General features: G+C 40.8%; 1 protein-coding gene across 2 annotated transcripts in view; it reads left to right on the plus strand.

The window, feature by feature from the left end:
• Positions 1-19,060, plus strand: part of cntnap2a (contactin associated protein 2a) — a 365,865-nt gene that overhangs the window by 179,366 nt on the left and 167,439 nt on the right. For both annotated transcript variants that reach the window (XM_035948975.2, XM_023272089.3), the window contains exons 4-7: positions 7,029-7,176; positions 15,955-16,007; positions 17,143-17,293; positions 17,497-17,681. In XM_035948975.2, the coding sequence (XP_035804868.2) occupies positions 7,029-7,176; positions 15,955-16,007; positions 17,143-17,293; positions 17,497-17,681 (537 nt within the window). The remainder of the gene's footprint in view (positions 1-7,028; positions 7,177-15,954; positions 16,008-17,142; positions 17,294-17,496; positions 17,682-19,060) is intronic.

Here is a 19,060-nt window from a genome sequence, read left to right on the forward strand (position 1 = left end):
CACTTTCCTTCATTCCAGATAAAGAGTCGAGTCTGGAAATTAAAAATTGCTGAGTGTGAATAATGAGGATGATGAATTCAAATAGATAAAGAGGATACTTCCCAATGGGTCGTGAAAGTTTCCTTTGGTACTGCTTAAGTGGCGGCTATGAAAATTTAATAGGTCATGAACGTGAACATTGTACTTGTGTGGACAACGTGCGAGACGGAAAAGTTTAGTGAAATTCCACTTTTGCCATGGTATGGACTGTGTCAGTGTTCATGAGGTCTGTGGTAACCATTTTATATCAGCAGCACACAGAGGGACCTCTAAAAACCACTCAGGACTGATTTGTTTTAGTACAGTAGGATGCTGGTGATGACTGGCCTGTGTCTGAGTCATTTTGTTGAACAGAACTAACCTTTCTCCAAATGGATCTCATGGGCCTCACAGCTCATGTCAAAGTTCTGAGTGAGTTGGTGTGTGGGGCACAAGGAGGAGTCAAACATGAAAGTATGAAAATTTTCACCCTACGCTAACATCATGTCAAAACACACGCACACAGACACACACATATTACGAGTTATTTGGCAGGTGTAGAGGCCTTCACGCACACACAGACTGAGCTCCATGCGGCGTGTGGGGTTTTATAGCAGAGCCAGGGAGGCAGTCTTCACTCCATCAGTGTTGGTCCCTGGTGAGCAGAGGGGAGAGAAGGTGCCAAATGTTCACAGCCTGAGTAATGGGCTCTTAAAACTCTATTCTTTTCCTCTGTGGGCATGTGTGCCTGTGTGTGTTTGTGCATGTGTGAATTTAATGGGGAACATACAGATGAGGACTTGATGCGAAAATGGGTCTCGACTTTTAGCGATGCCTTTTTTTTCTTTCATTCAATAACTGCTCTATGGTAATTAATGAGCCAAAAAGGTACGAAAAGTATCTGCATGACATGTTCCCTACTAATGTATGTAAGGCGAAGAAACGACTCCATTTGCGCAATGAATGTCACCACGTCTTTGCTAGCCGCTTTTAGCAGGTGTAGGCAGTTAATGAGAGACTGAACTTATGCTCTGGCTCATAGCTATAATGGTTACAGAGGGAAAAAAAGTACCACCACCAATGAAATCACATAAAGAATGTTGGAAGCAGCTTGCCATTATAAATAATAATGTATGTATTTAAGTCTCTGATGTGCACAAATCAACAAAAGTGTTCAGAGCAATAGACGGCCACACAGTAAACAGTTGGAATCATGCAGATATGCATTGCAGTTCAAGCTCTTGGTTCGTGTGAGCTTACCAGCAGCAGAAAACATGACATGAAAAGAGATGCAATATCCACAAAACTAACAAACACAAGCCTTAGCATATTAATCACCATTATATGCAACTGTGATTAGAACACATAAGAAAATATGATAATAAGACCATTGGGGCAAAAGACAGCAGACAGTCAGAACTAAACAAAAATGATGGCAAAAGGAGAAAAAAAATTCCAAAAACATTACAGGACATAGCACAGATCAAGTTCCTCATTCAGCCCATTCAGCCCATCTGGAGCTGCAGACTCAGATCAAAAATCCATTTAGCTTCTGCCTGCAGCAAAAGTTGGTTGTGGTCTCCACCCCTAGTGAGAGGCTTGATTGACTGTGTAGTCCAGAATTGTAATTCTGTCAGCAAGTGTCAAGAAGTGGTTAGATGAGATGAAGAGTCTCTCCCATTGAGGTGATTTTTTTTTGTGTGTGTGTGCTCAGTCAGGCCTGTTGTCAGAGTGTGGTGCACATAGTTTCTGACAAGGGGCCAGATTAACACCCACCCACCCCCACTTTAAAAGACTTTAAAGATTCATGATTTGAATTAAGCATTACTACAGTTTGCTCTGTTTTCTTGGCACAGCAAAAGGCACATACTCACACAAACACAGCGGCCCACAGGGCTTCACAGAAACACAAATTTCTCTATGGCCCTTCTGTTTTGTCCCATACACTTGTCAATAAAAACAAAAGACCAGACCAGGCCGGACTGATTTCCCCTGCCTGTTCGGCAGGGACACACACACACACACATATATCCACACACACACATACAATGGCCCTGACTCTGGGCTGGTCGAACAAAGGGTCCAGCAGCAACAAGCAAATGCCAGAAAATAGCTTTCACTTGTTGTTTCTCAGTATCTGGAGATCTGTTCTCTGGAAAGGCCTGTCTTTGGCTGTCAAAACAGACACAAGCACACAAACACAGACGTACACACACGCACAGAGAGATGCTTACTGACACACAAAAAGACACACACAGGCGCATTCAGGAAATGAAAAACATGCAGCCAGGGAGAATAAGTAAGCAAGCGAGGAACAGCAGCGAGGGAGAGGCGTTGAGCCGTTGGATAATGGGTGTATATGTACGTGAGTGTGATGCTTGCCAGGGTGGGTGTATGGGCAGGAGCATGCCAACATGCATGTGTATCTTGTTTACATGGTGAGCGATGTGTGTTTGTATGTGTGAGACAGAGCAGACCACAGGGGTATTTGTTGACCAGCTGTAGTAAAGTGATTGGCTTGTTGTTTCTTGAATGACAGCAGCCCTGGTGTTCCAAATGGCCAGCAAGGAGACTGGCTGGCTCTCAGCTTCCCTCATTATTTTTGTTTTCCAAGTCAAGTTTTCTCTCATTGCTTTCCCCCCACTGATCTCATGGATTGCTAAAATCATGTGACAGCTCTGCGCTGTTTTGATTCACATCCAAGGTTTGTTCGGCGCAAACTTTTTAAAAACACAGCATGTTAAATATTCTTAAGCTTTAGGCAGAACCTCACAGGAATATGAAAAATAAGAGTAAATATTTTTCAGTTTGAATCTACTAAGGATTCCCAAATGCACCACACAAGTTTTATGCAATGCGTTTAACAAACTGTACATACCATAAATATCAAACAGTTTTGGGGTAAAGGTTGTGGTTGGAATCACACAAATCCATGGAAGCACACACACACACACACACACACACACACACGCATATGCTGAGTAATATCCGAAACTTGCCTCGGGCACTTTGTGGCCTTTGTTGCCGTAAATTACCTCAGTTTTTGATTAAACAAAACGTCAAAGTGTCTAAGCTCTTAAGTTGGCTTAGACCCACACACACCTACTCCCTAACATAAACGGCAGCACACTATATGCAGTGACACACATACGTTTCCAATTACTCATTGGTTTGCTGGTTAATGATTTGACTTTGGAGTAGAGGGAATTAAATGGTTCACTAGGCAGACTTTTGCAAGGTGTTCAGCATCCACAGCTTTTTCCTCATCTTCATCCTCCCTACTCTCTTCCCTATCCTGCCTTCTGCCCTCCACTCTGCATAGTAATGCCTTTGAATTGAGCTGTTCATTCAGCCAAGCACAGATAAGTGCAGAATAGCAAGATGAACACAATAGAGAAATAAAAAATTGGGAAGGGTGGGAATGGCGCTTTTGGGTGGAGACAAAAGTGACTTTTTTCTCTCGCTTTTTCTCTCTTTCTCTTACTCTCTCTGTCTCTCTCATACCTTGACAAGGGCAAGGAGAGGAGGGTGTCTGCTGGACAAAAAAGATGTGAAGTCTTCCGCAAGCAGTCAGCCAAATCCTGTGAAGATATACAATATTCAAATTTTTGTTCTCTATTATTATTTTATTTCCAACTCTGAAATGGGCTTAAAGGTGATAGCAGGTTTTAACATTGCAGAACGGCTTAAATGGCAAGGTGGCGTGCACGTGGTTCTGTGTGTGTGTGTGTGTGTGTGTGTGTGTGTGTGTGTGTGTGTGTGTGTGTGTGTGTGTGTGTGTGTGTGTGTGTGTGTGTGTGTGTGTGTGTGTGTGTGTGCGCGCATGCAAATTGATATATTTGTGCTATATGCGCTTCAATTCCTGAGCCAGGGCCACAGACGTTTTGGAAACAGAATAGTGAAGGACAAACATACAATACAGGGCGCAGGATGAGAAGGGGGATTGAGAAGATTTGTCAGGAGAAGAGAAAAGAGAGAGATGAGTTTAAAAGGAAAAGGCTGAGAAATGTACAAACAACTCGGCAGGGTAGTGCTAACCCTGCTGACTGTAGAAATATCTCTGTTACGGGGACATTTTTAAATGGTGATTCTTCTTTCAGATGCTCTTTTGATGTCTTGGCATTGCAGTTGAGAAAAAAAAATGTTATGATAAACTGTGAGTTTATTCCAGATCAGCTCATGGATGTTTTTGCTTATAACAAAAATAGCAGAAAGTTGTGCAACTGTTCCTTAAAGCCTTTTAGATGAATTACTTTAGTCTTATAGAAAAACATGTTTTGGACTTCACTAGACGTGAATTGAATGTTTGATACACATCATTTAGCCTCAACAGATGAAGTGAGTAACATTGATTGTCTTGTCTCAGTGCTGTGCCTTCTGGGAAACCTTGGGTGCCGACATTCACTTGGATGTTACTTTGACACCTACAACCTATTTAAACATTCGTGCAGATGCAGCACGCCATACGATAATGATTAAACTCTCCATCGTTATCCTCGTCATAAACTGTTAAGAAGAAGCTCAAGGAACGGAATAAAGAGGAATAAAGAGCCCAAGGCTTTGACTTGGTCTTCAAATCCCCAGATCCCAATCCAATGGAGCGTCTGAGCAATTACCAGAACAAGCTCAACCCACAGAGGCCCAACCCTGCAGTCGACAGGACCCAAGGGACCTGCTACCCATGTGCCAGACACCACAGGACACCCAAAGAGGTCCTGTGTCCATGGCCCGATGGATCAGAGCTGTTTAAGGCAGCCCTGGGAGAGCTACACAATATTAGACAGATGGTTTTAATATAGAGAATTATTGCAGTTTTAATGTGTGCATTGAATACAACTTAAAAAAAAGTATTTGTGACTTGAGGTAGATAGGAAAAGTCTAAATTCCCACAAAACCATATGCTCAGGAACATAAACTACCCATCTAGCCATGCAGAAAATAGTGAATAAGAACATGGTTTCTCCACCCTGAATAGCTTTCACGGTTACATGACCGTCAAGAATCCAGTGTTAACTATAAATGTAATTTTTCTTTTATGGTTGGTGACATACATACAATGTCGAGTGAATGTTGCAGCCTTTTCTCAGAAACACCAAAGCTGCCCTTGAGCAAGTCACTTAACCCAGCACCTGTGCACCCGCCGAGCGTAGAGGCTGCAGTTCTGGCTGTAAGAAGGGCTCCCTGATGAGTCATGTGGAGCGGTGTGAATTTGAAGCAGGGCACTCGTACAAAAAAGAAGAAATAAAACAGTTTTTGTTTTCAGTTAACCTTTCCTGGATAAATAAAGATTAAAAATGAAAGTGAGAGAAAGGCACAGAGGAGACAGAAATACTGTTCACCTTGTGTCCACTCCCTCGCTACAGTGGAGGTTCAGTGGCTCTGAGCTTAGTGTGAACTCTTGACCATCTCCCCCTTTGCAGATAGCATATCTTCAGGGGTACATACTTGGGTCACTGAGGAGTCGGCTCAAAGCAGACTCTCCTCGCAGTGTTTTTTCTCCCGCCTCACTCATCCTCTGCCCGGCCCACTCTGTGTCTTATCTGGAATAACACATGGCTGTCTTGTGTCTTGCTCTCTTCTAGTTACCTGCTACGCTATTAATGATGCTTCTCCCCAGTGGCTCACAACGACTTTTTTTACGCATATGTGTGTAGAAGAAAAGCACATGACAGAAGGCTGTGGCGTTTATGTTTATTTCAGAGGAGGAGGAGAAAGGCAGAGGTGTGAAAATAGTTCAGGGACTGTGGTGAAGTGGATTAGTGGGTGGTTAGAGGTTCTCCCCATCATGTGCCAGGTCAAGTGAAGGAAGAGACACTGAGCTGGAGGAGCTGAGGAGAGAAGAAAGCAAACCAGAAGAACAGGAGTCGAAACAGGAACTCATATTAACCAGAGTCTCTTCTGAGAGTTTTGTTTGTAGGTTTCTATGCTATTCTGTGAAGCAGATGTCTTCTATATCTTGTTTCCCACCATGTAAACAATAAAAAACCTTTTCTAGTGTTGGAAGACATCATTCGCACTTTCAGCAGGCCCTCTGTAACAATCACAGTGCAAAAATCAAAACAAAGTCATTTTCAAATCAAAATGAATGCACTGTCAGGAGGTGTACTCCAGCAGCCTGTCATTGAGATGTGACACCAAAATCCATGCACAATAATTATGCAAAAAAAAAAAGCACATGACAGCAGCTCTTCCTGCCAAACAATGACAAATACAAAACACTCACACATGCCGCAATCAGTCACAGCAGATGAAATCAGCTGCACTGGTCACGGCAGAGCTGTGCACGTACGTTTAAAATCACAGATGACCACGGAAAAGGCATTAGGTTTTAATTCAAATTTGTTGCACCATTAGAAATGTTAATTGTTTGTCTGTTTACAAGACCAACTACAAAAAAAAATCTCTCTCTTTTGGGGGCCTCCTCTTGTAATTTGAACACTGGTTTATAGACAGTATGTTGTTGTTCAGAGGCTGGGATTTCAGACAGCATGCCAGCTGTGTAGCGCACAGTGCTGCTAACAAGGCAAGGAACTGTAAACCTCATCACTGACAATTTAATCTGTGGAGACCCAGAAATCAGTCTAAATATAAATTAATGCGAACAAGGAGTTTCTTACATGCACTTGTTCGAGTTGAATACAATATGCAATTTCCTCTTGGAATCCCCCGCAGTTAGTCTGTCTTATGGAGGGTGTATTAGATATGTAGACTCATAATTATTTTGTATGTTTTGTAAGTGTGCACCTTTAGGGCAGGATGTGGTGAGTGGAACAAATATTCTTGTTCTAAGTCCTGGAGCTGCTTGTTTGACTGCAGGCTTGTGGCTTTGATGTATTTAATTTCATTTTGTGTGTGTGTGTGTGTGTGTGTGTGTGTGTGTGTGTGTGTGTGTGTGTGTGTGTGTGTGTGTGTGTGTGTGTGTGTGTGTGTGTGTGTGTGTGTGTGTGTGTGTGTGTGTGTGTGTGTGTGTGTGTGTGTGTGTGCGTGCGCGTGACTGTTTGTGTTCATAGGCTTTCTCTGGGAACTCCAACTCGGAGAGCGCAGTTCGCCACGAGCTACAGCAGGGAATTGTGGCTCGCTTCCTCAGGCTCATCCCGCTAGACTGGAGCGAGGAGGGACGAATTGGTCTGCGCATAGAAGTGTACGGCTGCTCCTACTGTAAGTGGAGACACACACACACTCTCACACACACACACACACACACACACACACACACACACACACATGCAGTGTCTGTGAGCACAGCTGCAGCGTCTCTTTTGTCTCTTTCATATTTCGCTTTTACAAACAGATACCTTCACACCTGCAACACCTGCAGTCTCTGCACATGATCCAACAGAGCAATAACAAAAGATGGAGCTGTCATTTGCATATTAATTGTTTCTTTGTCACTTTTCCAAGCAGGAGTCAATGATATTAGATCACACACACCAGAACCAGATATATTCTCTCCATTACTTTAGTATTTCTAGGTACCTGTACATGTAGAAACCCCGTAGACCCACTCACATACACGTTGAACTTATTCACAGTTCAACAAGTATTATTAAGATTTATAATTATGGTTCCATGGGTGGAGCCTAATGAGACTTTGTCAGCTCCAATCAAATCACAATGGGGCTTTCTTAATTGTGAGCTAACTCTATATAGGAATCAAATGCACACCCAGTGTGAAACCCTCTGCGGACATATTCAGACATAATATTCAGAGCACAGATGCAGTCTGACAGACAGAAACAGATACACAAACATTCTCACACACACTCTGTCTCTCGCTTTCTAACAAATGCATCATCCAGGGAACGGACTCTCTTGCTGCCTCTTTGCTCTCATCCTATTAAAGGCTGCCAAATTGATTTTGATAACACTTTTCAATTAAGGCTCTGCATAAATTACTGTTCTAAGTGACACACGTACATCTTTCATTCTGGAGATGCGATTACACTGTGTGTGGATATGTTTGTGAGCGTGAGTGCTTCTGTCTGTGAATACAAGGGCATGTATTGTATTCCAGTCAGTCCTCGGCCCTTTGATTACATTTCCCTTGTTTCATTTCCTTCCCATGTCAAAAGAAAAGCAAGTCAGTCATGATAAGGATGACAAGATGTGCTACACATACACATAACACAGTTGTGCATGATGGACACACAGGCGCAAAGACCAATAAAAGAACAGCCATGCAGAAACCTTTAAGTTTATTCCATTCACCCTCTCAGTCTATATATATATACTACCTCAGTGCAAACTTTATCTATGAAATGATTGACTTCTGATACATGTGACAGCTCTTCTGCTTACATGAAACCACCTAGTGTTTGTTGTTGTGGTCCTTTTTTAAAATTTGAATCACTGAAACTCCCCATGTCCTCTAATTGCATTGATTTTAATTTGGAATAAAAAGAATTTGACTTGGTAACATTGGTGTTGTTATTTAATACCTAATTTTCTCTTTCTAGGTTAATATGTCGCTATGATAATTTTTTATATGCTCAAAAACATACCATAAGTAAAATAATCAGTGTACCAACTGCAGTGTACTAATGACATTTTCAAAAAACGGATTTAGATTTCCAAGGCCTCATATATAACAAACCCAAGAAACCAATTTCATATATTTGCATTTTCTAGAAGAAGCAACAATGTAGGGCTATGTCTAAACAATTTTATGGCACAAAGGGATTGTTTTCATTGGGAAAAAAAATTTTAATTTGATGCTGTTAATACACGGGTTTGTGTTTAGGCATAATGACCACTGATCAATGACCACAGAGGGACTTTAAAGGTGCATTTATTGAATTCCATTTACTGACCTTTAAGCCACTTCAGCTTTAAACAGTGTCTTGCAGGTTCAGAATAATAAAATCACTTGTGCTTTGCTTTTCCATAACACAATAAAGTAGGTGGAGGTATTTTTGCAGACTTCCAAAAAACTTCAGAGCTTCAGGGAAGCAGCAACCAACAGGGCCTGCTCGGATCATTTCATAATTTATGAGGAAACATTTGCCTCTACCTTTCCAAAAACGGCACAAAGCACTTTATTCATATAACAGTCAACAAGTTATATTTCTCAACTTTAGAGGTGTAGGAACAATCAATAGCTTACACAACATGGAGCTAGCTGTCAACCAGCGCCAGAGCTTTTGCGAGTTGTAAATATAATTTGGCACCTCTGAGTAACATACCTGACATTTAGCCTATATCCACAAAGTACTGTTAGAAGTGGTTACCATTTTACTGTAGACAGCAGAAAAAGTTGGCAAATTGGACTTGATCCAAGCCTACTGTTTAACACTGACATTGATCTGTCGGTCACTGTAGTCTTCAAACAGGGTGTCAGGTATTAATATATTGTGAATGATTCTGCAGCCTGTAATTTCTATTATATCTACCTGTATATGTTGTATAATCTGATTGTGGAATAAAAGTTTTGCTGTCCAAGCATATTTTGCATGATGCAATAGAGGTTACAGCATGCTAAATGACTGTATGTATGCTTGACAAGAAACTAAACAAGAAAACTTGATTTTACAATCTAAATTCCCTCTCCATTAAATGTTCCCTTGCAGACAGCCTTGTACTACATAATGTGAATACATGAGACAAAAACTGCACTCCAGAATTCCCCCTTCATGCACAACAGCAGAATAACACCATAGTTTGGCAAAATCAGGGCAACAAATGGAGCTGTAGAACTAAGCTGGGATTATTGTAGCCTCCCAGATATGAATGTGCTTTTGCTATGTGAAATAAAACTGTTTTATTTAAATGCATTTATGTCAGTCAACAGTTAGACAGACAATTTGGTATACTTTTCCTGACAACAACAACAATGCCATTAAAAAACTAAAAATAAAATCTGTTTCTAGATCCAAATAAGCTGAAAGAGTGTGTGTTTCTGACAGATAGGAAATTTGTCCGCCACGCCTTGACATCTGTTAGATGAGACTCCTAATAAATACACAATCAGGTAAACACATGCTTAGATATCAGTGATAAAGAGAGACTCCTGCACGTACACACACACACACAAACACACACACACACACACACACTCCCCCTGGTCAGGTGCATCATCTTTCAGTGTTGTCTGTCAGCTGTGTTTTGAAGCCTGCAGTGCTTTCTCATGATTACGCTGTCACTGCTCCTTTCTTCAGCATTCAGTCAGAAAATGAGAACTCATACATTTGTCTGTTCATCTACCCATCCCTCACTCCTCGACTCTCCGGTGCACTTAGATTCCGCTCCTCGTAAATGTTTTCCCGCTCCCCAACCCAGAGATGAAAGAGAGGAGAAGTACAATGTTGGGCAACGGTGAAGAAAAGAGGATGAAAGAAGAAAGCACAATAGAGAAGTAGTAGGAGGAGAAGGAGGCAGATAAATATAGATGTTATGTTCCCGGAACAATCACCAAAAATGTTGGTTGTGGATGATAATTCTGGGTTTTGAAAATGTATGATAATTAAATGCAATGCCATATTATGACTCATCTAGGACTGTGCAATAAAAAGCTCTGTGTGTGTGTGTGCGTGAGTGTGTGTGTGTGTGTGTGTGTGTGTGTGTGTGTGTGTGTGTGTGTGTGTGTGTGTGTGTGTGTGTGTGTGTGTGTGTGTGTGTGTGTGTGTGTGTGTGTGTGTGTGTGTCTGTGCCAGAGCTAGAGGCTATAAAGGAGTCGTGATCCACCGTGCTGTGGAATTTACATGCTCATTTCCATTTTGATTAACATACGATCAACAGAAAATTTAATTATTTCATAGATTAGTCAGGAAATAGTAGAGCCAGTATGTGTGAGAAAGGGGAGTGAGACAGAAACAGAGAGTACAAATTTAATTTTCTATACAAATGCGATCACTCTCACTCAAGCAGAATTTCAAAAGGATGCCAGCGTATCACAGCTGACTTCAACCTGTGGCCTACTTATGCCAGCAGACTAAATCTGTTGTCAGGATGATGTATCACTATCATCATCTGCCGACTTTAAGAAATGTGTGTATGTAGATTTTGTTTGGGGATAGCATCTATCTCTAGAGCGTGACCAGGGCCAAACACATTCACAGCCTAAAGAGCATTATTATGGTTTTCAATTTGAGGGGGAAAAAAGTACATAAATACAGTATTAGAACATAATCCTGCAAGTTGAAATTGGTATAATTATATAAAAAAATCATTGGGTTATTTATCACATTAACCAAAAAGAATGGCATCTTTCACCACAACATAAAGCAACATCTCAAATCTGTGTATTATGTTCAACTAAGAAATGGAAAAAAAAGCAATTTCCAATTATTAAAACAGCAAGCGCGCCTGGTGTAGGTAGGTCAAACTGTGGGTGACCTGCTTTTGTGTTCGCAGCCTCTTAATTTGCTGCTTATGCAGTGACACTTGTTGCCATGGATACAATTAAACCTTATAACTAATGCACCTTCTTCTTAACTCATCAAAGTGCAGGTGACATCCCTGTGGCATCCAGTGCTTTTACACTGGCTGATCAGAGAGCAGATAATAACCAACATGTTACACTGATACATGGGTATTAAAGCACAGGACTGCTAGAATATGAAAATGTTTTTTTCTTGTCATGACTTTTGCCTTACAAATAGGCAATTATCGAAAGTAAGAAATTTAAAAGACATGAATTACATGGGGGCTGCACAGTGGCTTAGTGGTTAGCATTTTCACCTTGTAGCTCGAAGATCCCCAGTTCGCGTCCCGGCCTTCCAGGGATCTTTCTGCATGGAGTTTGCATGTTCTCCCTGTGCATGCGTGGGTTTTCGCCGGGTACTCTGGCTTCCTCCCACAGTCCAAAAACATCCATCCATCCATTATCTATACAGCAATTAATCCTCATTAGGGTCGCCGGGGGGGCTGGAGTCTATTCCAGCTGACTTGGGGCGAAGCCAGGGGTCACCCTGTACAGGTCACCAGTCTGTCGCAGGGCTACATATACAGACAAACACTCACACCTACGGGCTATTTAGAATAATCAATTAACCTCAGCATGTTTTTGGACTGTGGGAGGAAGCCGGAGTACCTGGAGAAAACCCACGCATGCACAGGGAGAACATGCAAATTCCATGCAGAAAGATCCCTGGAAGGCTGGGACGTGAACCAGGGATCTTCTAGCTGCAAGGCGAAAGTGCTAACCACCACATCACAGTGCAGCCGTCCAAAAACATGCTCAGGTTAATTGGTGAGTCTAAGTTGTCCGTAAGCGTGAATGCGAATGTGATTGTTTCTCTGTATATGTAGTGACCCTAGTGAGGATTAAGCGGTGTATAGATGATGGATGGATGAACTGCGTGATCAGTAGTTAACACAAAATGAGTATAAACATTTGATATTTTGCTATTTGAAGTGTGAAATATATGGTTTTATTTCAAATGTTCAAAACGGACATTTTTTCTGCATTACTTTAACTGTGAACAACCATAACAAGAAAAGCATTCAGAAAGCGCAGTACTCCGCCAAGGCTGCTCAGTCGTTGTATAATTTCCAACAGATAAGTCCCAATAGGTCCGCAGTGGTTGATTTGTAGCAGGATTGCAATCATGTGATCGTCTGCAGGCAGCTGACGTAGCGTTCACTCGCTGTCATAGTTACAGTGACGCCGTGCCGCTGTCTGGCAATGATATGGAAATCTTTAACAAATCCATGGATCTGGAATATAAGCCGCATCACTGCCAAAATCTAATGAGGTGGTCCTTGTGTCATTTCTGACCTTTTCTGCAAACCTCATCCAAATCTGTCCATTTTTGAGTAACGTCGCGCACAGACAAACTGACAGACAAACGTATGCTGGTCGTTAAATAACTCCACTGCGTTCCTTGGCGAAGTAAAAAGTACATTTTTATAACTGCATACACCTAACACCTCACTCTCTTACCATTTATGATATGACAATGATAATCTAACTAAAAATTTCAGATTTTCAAGAGTGACTACCCGTATCATTTATTTAAAGGCTGATAGTTGTCTCGTGTTACTCTGCATCACAGTTGGTCAACCTCCATCCCTCTTCCTCTCTCCTTTGTTTCCATCACCCTGTAGTTTGTAGAAAAGCCCCCCCCAATTCTCTATAAATTCTCTTTCCTGACATTAAGCACTCACCAAAGCTGAAAACCCTTTTCTGCCCATTTAACTCTGCAATATCTTCTAAAACAACGGGAAAACTGTCAAATATCACCACTGTCTGCACCATAAACGTGACAGAAGGAGAAACCAAATGAAGTTATTGAAAGAAGAGCAGAAACTAAAGAAGAGAAGCGTAAGAAGTAGTGCAGAGAGGGGAATAATGGAGAAAGATGAAAATATAGAGACTAGTGAGAGAACAAGAGAGTGAAGCAGCAAAAGACATTGAAAGACTTGAATTTCTATCCCGTGTAAGGCAACATGGGATCATTTCAGAAGCACTGAAGTTGTAACAAAGGAAACAAATGTATCTTGTCTCTGCCCCACCTCAGTTGTTTATCATCAAAGGCACGCTTGGCATACTCGTGTGTGTCTCATATATGTGAGAAGGCAAGTAAGCACGTCAAGTTGAGAAACTGCGTGACTGTGCATGAGTGTGTCTGTATATGCGATGAGCCCATCTTTCCCAAGCTCTGTTATCCAGTCATATCCTGTAGACTCTTCTCTGGCTGCTCCAACCAGTCACACCCCACAGAAAGACTCACACACGTGCGCTGCACTAACCACTCGAACCGTTGGGGTGATGATAGTAAGATTGAAGAGCACTCAAGCACTCAAGCACAACATTTTATTTTTCTTCTCAAGATTTGAAAATCTGTCACTCTGTTGCTCATCTCCTTTTTGGGCTCAGTCACTGGAAAATGTGTCATGCATGTAGTATTTGGTGCCTGTAGGAAAAAAAAAAAAAAAACAAACAAAAAAACAAAAAATGGCTTTATGTATGTATCTGTGAGGGAGATTTTGTACCTTTGTCATGGTCACGTATAAATTTTCACACGTTAGTATTTGTAAAATATTTTACATGAAAATGTTGCCATATGTAAATCAGTTTACACCTTTTGACACATGACTGATTAACAACTAAACACGGAATATTGTGTTGCCCTCTTCACTGTTTTGTCTAAAGCATTTGGCATGTTGGATCTTTTAGATAGAACTAAAATCAACTGCTTTTTGATACACATGCATTTAGCTGTTTTTATAGTTTTTGTGGCAGAAGTCATCAATGTGGTTTTGCTGAAGGGGTGCCGCAGGGCTCAGTACGAGGTCCCATTCAGTTTACACAGTATATAAAATTAATGACCTAGGATCAGTGGTTAGAAACGGCTCTATTCGTTATAATACTGATGACAGTTATTCTTTCAACAGCACTCTCTACTGACAAAGCTTTGACTAATTTAAAGTCAAGTCTTTTGGCTATTTAAAAGGCCTTGATTAGCCTCAAACTTTTATGAAATCCTGATACTACTAATTAAATGCCCTTCACCAGATTCCGAAATAAAAACCCCTCTAAGTTTCAAAATTAGTGCAATAACAATTTAAAAAAAATATCTACTCTGTGACTCATACTGAGGTACTGACTAAGAAACCTAAACTCTAATTGGGCCTTTTTTCTTAGAAATAAGTGGGGCCTCTCTTTTAGTCGTAGTAGGTTGCAGATTTTTTGAAACATTTTAATCAGTGAGTGACTATGCAGATATAATTTACATGCATGGGACCACCCATACCCTTTAGCTCCTTGATGCTGTGCATTACAGTCATCTTAGATTTATTACAGGTGACAGTTTTAAAGCCCATCATTATATTTTGTATGAGAAGGCAGGGTGGCCATGACTCACCACTCGAAGGGAACAACGTTGTACTTCTTTTATTTACAAAGGCATTCTAAATGAACTGCCATGTTGTGTAACATCACTTGTGAAACTTTGAAATATGGGCTACCATACCTGCTTACAAGATCAGAAGTCCTTGGAGGTCCCATTTTTGAATGTGGAATAGGAAGACAAACTGACTTTACCTTCTGTGCTTCTCATAGGTGGAATTGGCTACAGGATTTCTTAGATTAGACACATTTTAACCTCAAAAAAGTTTTAGATTCTGTTAAATAGTGTTTTTTTAATGAATATGCTGGATTTTCATAATGGTATTCTTGATGTTTCTGCTTTTTTTTAATCTGCAATGTGTATATTAAATGTTGATTTGACATTTTTATACTTTCTCAAGGTACCATTGTAGATGAGACCTTGGCTTTTAATTGCTTTTTTCAATGATAAAAATAACTATATCTATTAACCGATGAACATTTATTTTCCTGTGTACAAATCTCACTATTCACTTTAAATAATAAAGGTAATAACAGTGCTTTTCATGCAGCGTCACTTTACACCGCAGTCTATTTTGCATGTGTCGTGGCACGGCAAATACTCAAGCAATTAAACTTTATGTGACATTTTGACTTGTTATAGTAGGAAAAGCGCAGGTGGCTAATCACATTAACACCAGATCTATTCTATTCAGGAGTACCAATAAGCCATGACAGTGTGTCAGCGAGCCAACATGTACAGACTGAAGCTGTTAAATTAAATTCAACCATCAATAATTGTATTATTTACACCTGTGTTTCATACTGTGACGTGTCAAAATGTCTCCTGTGACAAAGGCGTACTGCGTGACATTTTTAATGCACAATCCTCCTCCACGTTCACATGGTGATATTGAAGGCAGCAATTATGTTTCCAATAACATATTCTAACAGGGTCTTAAATGTTCATCTGTTAATAGCACACCTGACTAAACTTTGTTCTGTTGCTGTTGCTACCATGGGACTATTAAGTGTGTGTTCAGATTATGTTTTAATTGATTTTGGAATCAAACTAAATCTGCAATAATAGTTTATTTAATTTACACCAATCTCTTTTTAATATGCCTTTTCTCTGTCTCTTACTGTTGCTGTTTTCTTGTGTCTTTTAGGGGCGGATGTCATCAACTTTGATGGGCAGGGAGTGATCTCATATCGTTTTAAGGTAATGAATGATTCTATGTTATTGATATATGGTATTTTGACTAAAGCTTTGCATAAAATGAAAAAATAAACAAACAAATATAAATGTATGCTGTTTGGCAATTGTAAAATACACTGAAATCCAAATAAAGATCAAGAACTCTAATATTAAAAGAGTAAGTGAAAATAAATTTCTAGATGTGGTGCTGGAACATAAACTTAGTTGGAAATCTTATATAAAATATATAAGAGCAAAGCTGGCAAAAACTGTCTCACTAGGACTACACACATCTGAAATTTAGAAGCCTCATATACATAACAGTCCTCCCTGTTTTTACCACACTTGACCTACTGTACAGAAGTGTGGAGCAACACATTTAATACTACACTACATCCAATACACATATTACAAAAAAAGCTATAAGGATAGTGCATAGTGTGGGTTGTAATGAGCACAGTAATATATTGTTTTCTAAAGCAAATACTTAATACCTAAATTTAGAACTGCGGAAGTAATGTTCAAAGCAAGCAACAGATTACCCCCTGATAATATATGACAACTGTTCAGAAATAAAATTGCAAATTATGAATTAAGAAGAAATTTTCGGTTTACAAAATCATTTGCTTGCACCACCACGAAGAATAGATGTTTATCAGTTTGTGGGGTCAACTTATGCAATAGTCTGGACAATGATCTCAAAATGAGTACAACTAAAAAACTATTTTAAAAAGAATACAAAAAAGATTGCTTGAAAAATATAATAATGTGGAGCAAAGAGGTATAAAAGTACCTAAATACCTAAAGAGGTATAAAAGTATGAAGTTTGGCATGAATAGGAAACAGTATGATATGAGATGTACAGATATGTAGCGGGTAGGAGTCAATAAGTTAAACTTCATCCTACTTGTTTTCAGATGCCAATTCTGTCACTATCATTCTAGTTCATGAAAAGCTGATCCTAATAATCAATGTTGTCTGCAACATAATTTGATGAGATTCTAAACAGGAAGCCAGGATGTCTGGCAAAGTCAAGGTCAAAGTAAAAATAAAGTTAAAAATTGTGTTTTTCTTTCCTGGCATTTTTTAAACTAAAGATGAGCCACCTGTGGTGTCAACAATCCTATGGGTTTTTTGGTGTTCATTAAAATGTGTGCAGGTGAAGAAGATGAAGATCATTAAGGATGTGATCGCACTGAGGTTTAAGACATCAGAAAGCGAGGGTGTGATTCTCCATGGGGAGGGCCAGCAGGGAGACTACATCACCTTGGAGCTTCGCAGGGCCAAGCTGCTGCTGCAGATAAACCTGGGTGGGTAACTGATGCAAAGCAAAGTTTCTCTTCATTCTGACCTCACAGTGACAGGATCTTAAATGTAGACGTGCTTTATATTATGTTTTATGTATGTCAAGTTTCATGTTGTCATTTGGCAAATCCCTGTCAGAGAAGTCACCTGTCAAATTTGTGTTCACTGGTCCTTTTTGCATCTCATATCATCACAATCTTTATTACAGGCAGTAACCAGTATGGTTCTATCCTGGGTCACACTTCTGTGACCACCGGCAGCCTCTTGGATGACAATCACTGGCACTCAGTGGTGATTGAACGCTACCGTCGCAATGTCAACTTTACCTTGGACAGACACACTCAGCACTTCAGGACGAATGGAGAGTTTGACCACCTTGATTTGGACTATGAGGTGAGCAGTAAAGTGTACTCGGCATACAGACACGAATATGAGGAACGTAGATAGAGAGCAGCAGGCTCCCATGAGGAATAAATGATGGAATGAATCCAACACATAAATCTAGTCACATGCAGGATACATATGCTGACGGACAGAGGAGGTGACAGGGAAATAAGCCATATATACAGCTGTGGAAAGCATGTTTGCTTCTTAAATATGCACAGATGAACCAGCTTGACACTGTGTAGCCAATCCTCACTGGGGGTGGCCAAATGATATAACAGCTGTACATTGGTAGGCAGTCATGGGTGAGTTTATTTATAAATAAGAAGTGGGAGACTGTGGATATCGAAAATGTCAGATTATTTATTCAGCTATCTCACAATGTAAGCCAAAAGCAGCTGCCTGTTATACAGTTGACCAGATACTATATAAAGAACAAACAGTGGTGAATTCAGTTAGGCAACCTACTATAGTTGTTAACTGTAACAGCACCGCATGTTACAATGCCGTACATCAGAGACTCAGAAGTGAGGCAACAGAGACACGGCAGACTTGGCATAGAAGTAAATCACTTGTTTATTACAAAGTTGACAAAATCTACAACAGGATGTGACGCTGGAGGGTCACAGAACAGGAAGCACTAACTCAGGAAGATCTCAGAACTGAATCAGGAGCCCCTAGTGTGGTGGAGGTTAACTGCAAGCAGGCTTAATACACTAAACAACAGAACTATGAAAACTGACCCGAAACTTGGTAACACCAATTCAGGAAAGCTAAAGAGTAAACGGAGTAACATTACTGCCAAGAGTTTGGCGCATTGCAACACAAGCGAGTAGCTCTAGGAGCAGAATAAACTCGGGAACTAACCAGGAACTCTAAGAACAGAAATGCACTAACTGAACTGGTTCGTTGAAAGAGCTGAGGACTTAATTGTCAAAGGTGGGGAACTGGAACTGGGCAGGAAGGTAGGGCATGAGAGGCAGCGTGTGGCCAGGTGGTGATCGGAGTCCGGATAGGTGCCGCAGTGATCAGTGTGAGGTGAACGGAAGGGTTGGCGTCTTGGCCGGTGCCGTGATGGAGGACGAAGGACGATGGTGGTTCCGAGGAATCTGGACCAGCAGGGTGACTGAAAGCGAATCCTGGCAGGAATCAGATGGAGTAGTTCACAATCCAGCAACGAGTTGTTTCAGCGTCTGGCTTTTATGGAAGGAGGATGATGCGTGGTGATCACTCCCACCTGCTCGCTGGCCAATTCCGCTGATTGTAATTGGCAGCACCTGTCTGCATGCCACACGCCACCTAGGAGAAGGAGACATGGGGGAAGGGAAGGAGAATCTGCCACTATCTGGCAGCTGAGGTGGAGGGTGTGATACCGCGTCTGTTAAGTA

The sequence above is a fragment of the Amphiprion ocellaris genome, chromosome 22, assembly GCF_022539595.1.
Source record: "Amphiprion ocellaris isolate individual 3 ecotype Okinawa chromosome 22, ASM2253959v1, whole genome shotgun sequence".
Lineage (NCBI taxonomy): Eukaryota > Metazoa > Chordata > Actinopteri > Pomacentridae > Amphiprion > Amphiprion ocellaris.